An 8,894-nucleotide genomic window follows, 5' to 3' on the forward strand; every position below is an offset into this window, starting at 1 on the left:
GAGAGACTAATTTCACAAATATTACTGGGATTGTCTTAATGCAAAAAGGCTGAGGGGATGAAAAGTTTAAAATGGATTCAGGAAGCCATTTTGACAATATTTATATAGACTAATGAGGGATGGAGAATCACAGCATCGTGGGAAATGAGGCCAGTCAGGTGTAGGGAACGTAAGTGGGGGATCATTTTGGTGAGAGAGTGACCATAACTGTCTATTTCAACGTGGTTATGGAAAAAGACAGGGATAGATCATGAATAAAGGTCTTAAACTGGAGAAAGGCAGCAGCTCTACCGCTGCACCACCATACCGCCCAAGCGTAATAATTAAAGGGAAATATGGATGTCCGGGTCAGAAGATGGGATAAAGAGAAAAAAGAAAACACAGAGCAGGTATCAAGAAATGGAGACAAGGGGGGAGGCATGATTAGTATAAGAACAAAGGGTGACACTTAAAGGGAAAGATAAATCCAGAAATAAATTTTATGTATATGAGTGACAAAATAATAACCAGGGAAAGAGAAGGTTAGGAAAGAGACAACAAGGGAATCTGTCTGGAGACAGAAATTACGCGAGGTCCTAAATTAAAACTTTTAATTGGTATTCAAAAAGGAAACGGACTTTGCCATTGGTAAACTCAATGAATAGGAAGTTGAAATTCCACTGCATATCTCAATAAATAAAGAGGAGGTACAATGCCTCAGCAGGCTTAAAGGCCACAAGAGATTTATCCCAAAGCAGAGAAGATGTTTCTGCTGCTCTGCCTGAAACTTTCAAATCTTGACTAGCCACAAGTGAGGTACCAGATGACCGGAAGACAGCAAATATCTAGCCATTGCAGACCTATAACCCTAAAACGCCAGTGGAGAAGTTTTGGTAAAATGATTCTAAGGGTCAGGATTAATGATCACTTGGAAAGGCAGGGACTAATCTTGAAACAAGGAACTGCAGATACTGATTTACAAAAGAAGGTACGAAGTGCTGGAGTAACTCGGTGGGTTAGGCAGCATCTCAGGAGAACATGGATAGGTAATGTTTCAGGTCAGGACCCTTCTGCAGTCTGAAGAAGGGTCCTGACCTGAAACCTCTCCTATCCTTATTTTCTTGAGATGCTGCCTGACCCGCTGAGTTACTCCAGCACTTTGTGTTTTCCAGGAACTAATCTAGATAGCATGGGTTTTTCAAGGGCATATCCCGTATGTCTAATTTGTTTGAAGTTCTTGCAGGTGGTAAGAAAATGTATGATGAGGGCAGTGTGGTAGATATAGTTTACTAGGCCATGAATACATTATTCAACAAGGACCTACATGGGACATTGGTCCAAAGATGAAGGCCCATGAGTTGCAGGGCAAATTGGATCCAAAATTGTCTTGACATTAAGATACAGAGGGTGATGGTCAGTGATGGAAATGGGTTTTAGGAACTAGGGGTACGCTAAGGTCCGTGAGGCTGAGGTTGGGAAGGAAGGAGGGGGGGGGTTAAATGCTATAAGCCCCCCCCCCCCCCTCCGTGAGCATTTTTTTGGAATATGGTAAATTTCAGGGCCATTTTGAGCGTATATGCACTGGGTATGATGATTACATACACATTGTATCAGTAACTCAGTCAAATAAAGATAGGTATAACAAATATAGGTCGGTAATTGGTCACAACGCTCCTCAGAGACTGTGTCTGATTGGCCGCCGAGTGACCAGCGCATTATGTGATTGGACACAATGCCCTTGGAGAGCGGCTGATTGGACGGGAGGAGACCGATTTGTTGAATGGACGGGACTTTTAAGGGAAGCTGGTCGGTGTTTGGACGAAACCTCCTTAGAGACAGAGGTTGATTGGCCGCCAAATAATCGGGCACAAAAAATTGGCAAATAGGAAAACAATAAAATCGGAATTCTGATTAAAATCGGAAGAATATCATGCCTGATCTGCAGCAAAGATATTAGTACCCGCTCTTGTATCTTTGATCTGCAGTTCCTTCCTATTGAAGAAGAACCCTGGCCCGAAACAACTCCCAATCCATTCCCTCCACAGATGCCGCCTAGCCCGCTGAGTTCCTCGGTGCTTTTTATTTAACTCTGAAATTGAAGATAGACATAAAGCTGGAGTAACTCAGCGGGACAGGCAGGGACTCTAGAGAGATGACCCTCTCCCCAAAGCCGCCGCCCGTCCCGCTGAGCCACCCCAGCCCCCCTTGTCCGCTTTCAACTCCAGACCCAAACAAAAAACACAGAGGTCTGGAGGAACTCAGCGGGCCAGGAGGCACCCACGGAGGGAACAGACCAGGAGCCGCCACGGGCCAGGGCTCCCCCCCAACAGGAAGGAACCACAGATGCAGCCATCACCACAAAACGGCAAATGATTCCGGGAATGCCGAGGGAGGGAGAGAGCGAAAGACAGAGAGACACAATGTGGGTGAATGACTACCTGCACACCAGGAAGAAGCCCGTGCTCGCAGTCCGGAGCCCTCAATTACTGCGTTTTAAGAAATTCTCCTGTGAATTTTATTCAAAGGAACGCGGCATCATTAATACTTGGTCAAAACACAGTTACATTTACTGAGGAATGTGGATCGATGCATTGATGACACATTGTATTACTACATGTTAACTACTGGCTGTTAACAAGTGCTAACAGTGGTAGTTAACAAATCGTTTTAGTGTTTAAGAAGGAACTGCAGATGCTGGAAAATCGAAGGTACACAAAAATGCTGGAGAAACTCAGCGGGTGCAGCAGCATCTATGGAGCGAAGTGGGGGGAGGCGGGGAGAAGAAAAGAAAAAGGTGGAAGAGGAGCCCGAGGGCTGAGGGAGAGGTAGGAAGGGGAGGAGACAGCAAGGGTTAACAGAATTGTGCGAATTCAATGTTCATGCCACCAGGATGCAGACTCCCCAAGCGGAATATGAGGTGCTGTTCCTCCAATTTCCGATGTTGCTCACTCTGGCCGTGGAGGAGGCCTAGGACAGAGAGGTCGGATACGGAATGGGAGGGGGAGTTGAAGTGCTGAGCCACCGGGAGGTCAGGTTGGTTAGTGCGGACCGAGCGGTAGTGTTCGGCGAAACGATCGCCGAGCCTACGCTTGGTCTCACCGATATAGATCAGCTGACATCTAGAGCAGCGGATGCAATAGATGAGGTTGGAGGAGGTGCAGGTGAACCTCTGTTGCACCTTGAACGACTGCTTGGGTCCTTGAAAGGAGTCGAGGGGGGAGGTAAAGCGACAGGTGTAGCATCTCTTGCGGTTGCAAGGGAAAGTGCCCGGGTAAGGGGTGGAGCGGGAGGGAAGGGAAGAATTGACAAGGGAGTTGCGGAGGGAGTGGTCTTTGCGGAAGGCAGACAGGTGGGGAGATGGGAAGATGTGGCGAGAGGTGGGGTCACGTTGGAGGTGGCGAAACTGACGGAGGACTATTTGTTTTACGTGCCGGCTGGTGGGGTGAAAGGTGAGGACCAGGGGGACTCTGCCCTTGTTGCGAGTGGGGAGAGAGAGCAGTGTTACGGGGTATGGAGGAGACCCTGGTGCGAGCCTCATCTATAGTAGGGATGGGGAAGTTTTAGTCTCATGGCCGATGCAGCGATGACTCGTTGTAACGATTATCCATGGTCGTTTAAAAAAAAAATCCGTAGTTAACAACGCGACTTCCGTATTTGTATTGCATTTCCGTTACGAAATACGGAAAACCCGTACTACTTGGCAGCTATGAGGATAGCTAATAAACATGCGTCTCTGACTCCCTTCTAGTACAGAAATTGGACATAAACTGGAAACTGAAAAGTAGGGGAACGCCGTCCCCCTGTGTACCCCCCACCCACCCATTTCCATCACTGATGATGGTATATGGCTATTTTTGTGATTGGAAGACTGTAACTAGTGATGTTCCACAGGGATCAATGCTGGGACTCTTGCCATCTGTAATAAATATGAAAGATTTGTACGTGAACAGCGTGGGTAGTCTTAACCCACAGGTTGATATTAAATGCAGTGGCCACGATCTGGAACTCAAAATGTCTGTAGCAGTGGCTGAAACCAAGCTAACGAGGACTATCAGAAGGGCAATGAGGAAGAATAATTTGCAGGGTTTTCGAAAAAGGTCTATTGTGGGGAGGATTACGGGAAGTCTTTCGAGCAGTCACCACAAGCCTTTATTGCCTAAAGGCTTTTTTGGGCGTTGGTACAATCCTAGGCGGATACAAAGAGCCACGTCGTCATATGTTGAAATTCAATGGGCAATATTTACCGAAGTCAATGAAAACCAGCAGATACCAGAAATGCAATTGAGGTCCAAGATACATTGGGAACACTCAGCAGGTCAAACAGCACCAGTCGTGAGAGAAACCCCAGTGGAAGCTGAAACGTTTAACTTTTTCCACAGGTGTTGCCCCGACCAGGTGTGTGTTGCCAGCATTTATGTCAAACATTTTTGTGAAGGGAGCTTGGTGTGTGCACACTGCGCATCCCACAGCTGTCTCTGCAGAATAGCCGGAGATCAGCAAAATCTGCGCATCGCACAGCTGCTACCGTGAAACTGTACCGAGCAAACGGAAGGAAGAAAAAAAGAAGAGCAGCCCCCAACCCAGCTCTCACCAGCCTCCGTCGGTCTCCACGTCCACCGGCGAGACGACGCCGAGCAACGCCAATACAGGTAGCAGTAGCAGCAGCAGCAGCAGCCGCTCCATCACCGCGCTCCCGGCCACCGTTACCCCGGCAACCCCGGGTACACTTCCCAGCCGCCACCGCAGCGCCGCTTCTGACCTTCACCGCCGTCCCGTCCTGCACCGCGCGCTGCCAGGGACACATGCACCACGGGAATTGTAGTTCCACACCTGTTCTTCAATCAAGGTGAGGCATGTATTGCAAGGAACTGCAGGTGCTGGTTTAAACCTAAGAAAGACACAACATGTTGGAGTAACAACAAGTCAGACTGCATCTCTGGGGAAAAGGAATGGGTGACATTTTGTGTCGAGACCCTTCTTCAGAATGAAAGATATGCACAAAAGTAATAAAGGAAAAATAACCTATTTTTATCATAATTACCTTTTTGCATATGTTTAATTCATTTGTTCTACATCCCTCCACATCACTGTCTATATGTCTTATTTCCCTTTACCCCAGACTCTCATGCACTAATTGACTTCAGGGTTTATTTTGCACTAGTATTGAGGTTATTAATGTATTGAATTTGTGTTTATTATATACTATCATTGTGTATTGTATTTGAATGTAAGAATATCATTGTTGCATTGTTGGTACTTATGACAGTTAAGCACTCTCTTGAATTTTGTTGCATCCCAGTGTATCAGACAATAAGCTAGTCAAAATCTGAATATACAAACATTGCAGTGGAAATCGACTGTAACTGGGACCCCCAGCACAATCTCCATATTTTCTCTGATCATGAGGCATTCCTGAAAGAGATTTTAAAATCGTATTTCTTTCATGTGGCTGACATTTCTGGAAAGTGCATATTCCATCATCTTTTGTTATTTCCTCTTACATTCACAACTACTACAGCCAAAGATCAACCCGCATTACCGGAGGGGCAAACGTATCACTGATGGGGAAGTTGGGAGACCACCTGCCAGTTTCCATTGGTTGGTCGGCATCGGAGAGAGTTAGCAGCTTCACATTCCTGGCCATTAGCATCTTAGTTAACCTGTCCATAACTCAGAACATAGATGCAGTCACAATGAAAGTGCGCCAGCGCTTCTACTTTCTTAGAAGTTTAAAGAGATTGGGTGTGTCAATCTTCTGAGTACTCTGACAAACTTCTGCAGTTGCACTGTAGAAGGTATGCAGACTGGTTGCATCATGGTAATTCCAATGCACTAGAACACAAGAGGCTGCAGAGACTGTGGATTCAGCTGGGTCCATCCCAGACACAGCTCTCCCCACCATCAAAACCATCCATCAAAACCCTCCACATGAGGTGCTTCCTCAAGAAGGCAGAATCAAGGATCCTCACCATTTGGGCCATGCCCTCTTCTCACTGCCACTACGTGGGCAGGAGGCCTGAAGTCCCACAGAAGCCTGAAGTTCCACACTGCCTGCGTCAGGAATAGGTACATTCTTACAACCATCAGATTCTTCAACTGACCTGCACAACTCTAATCCTACCTCAGCAACAGAATACCACAGACGACCTCTTGCACAACCATGGACTTGTTTTCTAATTGTGTTTTTGCAGTTATGCCTTGATTTTTGCACAGCCTTTTCCTTTTCATATCTTGTATAACTTGTTTATAATCAATGCATCATTTAGGTTTTTGTATGTTGTCTGAGCCTATGGGGTGCCTGAGATGCTGTTGCAGGCAAGATTTTCATTGTACCTGTACCTCACTGTACTTATGTTTATGTCAATAAACTCAACTTGATTTGATGGGTAGGCATTTTTAACTTGGATGTAATGGATTACTGGTTAAAGCACAACTGTTTCAAATTGCTGCAGTCCCATTGGGCACCTCTTGGTGGCAGTGCTGATATTAGTTCCCTCTGAACTCAATGCTGTGGAATCAAAATGCAAACATTTTCCTACCCCAGCAATTCTACTCTTTTTTTTTCTAAATTGGTTTAATTTAATTTAACGATATTATGTATATATAAAATGGAGCAATATGCAAACATGCAAGCGAAAGGCACCTCTGCTCAAAAGGTCAAGTTGGAATAGCATTTTAGTATGCACAAAGCCAAGGCCTTGTCAATGCATTAGTCAATTGTGCTGCACCACAGCTACACTATCTGGGTCATCTGGAAAGAAAGGATCGCTATTTATATAGAACCTATCCTGGATTCAAGGCATCCCCAGAAATTTAATAGCTAAAGTAGAAATGTAATCATCATTATAATGTGGGGGAAATGTAGCAAGCAATATACACGTGACAAGACTTCAATATTGGATAATTGATATAATCATTACTGTGTTAAATATTTTGCTGAGGAATAAATTTTAACCATAGCATCCACCTTATTCTTAAAAAAACCTAGAACGAACATTCGTCTATGTGATGGACAATGGGCTTCAATTTAGCATCTCAAGGGGCTGTTAACGCTTCCATCAGTACAAGCCTCAAACTCAAAAGTTTATTTTTTGAACCAAATTTGACATTATTGCATAGCAATCGTGAGCCAATTACATAGGGAGTGAAAACCAATCCCCACTCCTGCAAAATTTGTGGATAGGGTTGCCAACTTTCTCACTCCCAAATAAGGGACAAAGGGTCAAAATACGGAACAAATTCACGATGGCAATTCGTTGACCGACTCGGCCATGGCTGGGTGAATGATGAGTTGTCCTGGGTGCTGAACTGCACACAAAGCCCAGCCGGCGGGCCAGCTGAGGAATTTTGGCCCGGGCCACACAACGTCGCACGCAAAGTCCGGCACCCAATCCAACTCATGAACCGATGATCGGCCATGAGAACGAGGGGTGGTGGTGGCGGCGGTAAACGAAGGTCCGAAGGTCGGACAGTTGTCGGGCCGCGAGCGAAGCGCTGCTGCTGCACTCCATGGGCTGCACTACGTCAGGACGGGTGAAGCAGGGCCAGACGTGGCGCTCCGACCCGACAGTCCCCTCAACCCGAGTATAGCCGTCAAATACAGGACAAGGGCGGTCCCGTATGGAACAAACCAATTTAGCCCAATATGCGGGATGTACCGGCTAATGCGGGACAGTTGGCAACCCTATTTGTAGAGGAAAATGGATGTGTCATATCGGGTCGAGACCCGTCCTCTGGACTGAAAGAGTGGAGAGGAGATAACTGGTATAAAGAGGTGAGGGATTGCAGCAAGAGCTGGCATGTGATAAGTAATTCCAACTTGAGTTGCTAGTCTGAAGAAGGGTCTCGATCTGAAACGTTACCCATTCCTTCTCTCCAGAGATGCTGCCAGTCCCACTGAGTTACTCCAGCTTTTTATGTCCTTCCAAGTTTAGTTTAGTTTAGAGATTCAGTGCAGACCTTTCGGCCCACTGATTCCACGCTGACCAGCGATCCCCACAAACTAACAGTATCCTACGCACACAAGGGACAATTTACATTTATACCAAGCCAATTAACCTACAAACCGAGATAGACACAAAAAACTGGAGTAACTCAGCGTCTCTGCTGCCTGTCAGAGATGCTACCTGTCACATTGAGTTACTCCAGATTTTTGTGTCTATCTGCGGTATAAACCAGCATCTGCAGTTCGTTCCTACACAACCTACAAACCTGTACTTTTTTGGAATGTGGGAGGAAACCAGAGCTCCCGGAGAAAACCCACACTATCACAGGGAGAATGTACAAACTCCGTAAAAGTAGCACCGTGGTCAGGATTGAACCCGGGTCTCTGACGCTGTAAGGCAGCAACTCTACTGCTGTGCCACTGTGTCGTCCAAGTGAGGAGGCTGGGATTGTGAGATGGGAGTCAGGTGAGGGAGAGAGTGGTGGAAATAACAGAGGCTAGGACGTGATTATTGGAGGTAGGCTGCGGATGATGGAATCTGATGGGAAAGGAAGGTGGATCATGGGTAGTAAAGGAGGTTCAGTCACCAGAGGGGAACAGTGGGGGGAGGGAAGTCAGTGGTAGGAGTTTGTAATGGTGGGCAGATGGAGTGAGTGGGGATGAAGGGGAAGGTGTGGTGGGAAAGAACGGTATAAGCGGGAAGATCTGGCTGGTTAGAGCAACCAAGGGAGAACGGGTTACCTGAAATTAGAACATTCAATTATATGCCATTGGGTTGTAGATTACCAAGGTGGATTATGAGGTGATGTTTATCTAGGTTGCATTTGGCCTCACCCTGGCACTGGAGGAGGCCAAGGACAGGCAGATTAATGAGGGAATAGGGAGGGAAATGGAAATATCTAGCAACTAAGAGCTCCAAGTGGGCACAGTGGACAGAACGCAAGTGCTCGGCGAAGACATTGCCCAGACT

The 8,894-nt window shown here is 46.5% G+C and overlaps 1 protein-coding gene and 1 long non-coding RNA gene across 2 annotated transcripts in view; one reads left to right on the forward strand and one right to left on the reverse strand.

Annotated features, from left to right (window-relative positions):
• jmjd8 (jumonji domain containing 8) overlaps positions 1-4,720 on the reverse strand; it is a 30,791-nt gene extending 26,071 nt beyond the window's left edge. The window contains exon 1 of the mRNA XM_033040370.1: positions 4,571-4,720. Coding sequence (XP_032896261.1) covers positions 4,571-4,662 — 92 coding nt within the window. The 5' untranslated portion in view covers positions 4,663-4,720. The remainder of the gene's footprint in view (positions 1-4,570) is intronic.
• On the forward strand, positions 187-1,913 carry LOC116985566. Its single transcript, XR_004415301.1, has 3 exons — positions 187-197; positions 385-389; positions 1,631-1,913. It is a non-coding gene; the product is annotated as an uncharacterized LOC116985566 (long non-coding RNA).
• Positions 4,721-8,894: the final 4,174 nt, after the last annotated feature.

This window comes from Amblyraja radiata, chromosome 22 (assembly GCF_010909765.2).
Source record: "Amblyraja radiata isolate CabotCenter1 chromosome 22, sAmbRad1.1.pri, whole genome shotgun sequence".
Taxonomy (NCBI): domain Eukaryota; kingdom Metazoa; phylum Chordata; class Chondrichthyes; order Rajiformes; family Rajidae; genus Amblyraja; species Amblyraja radiata.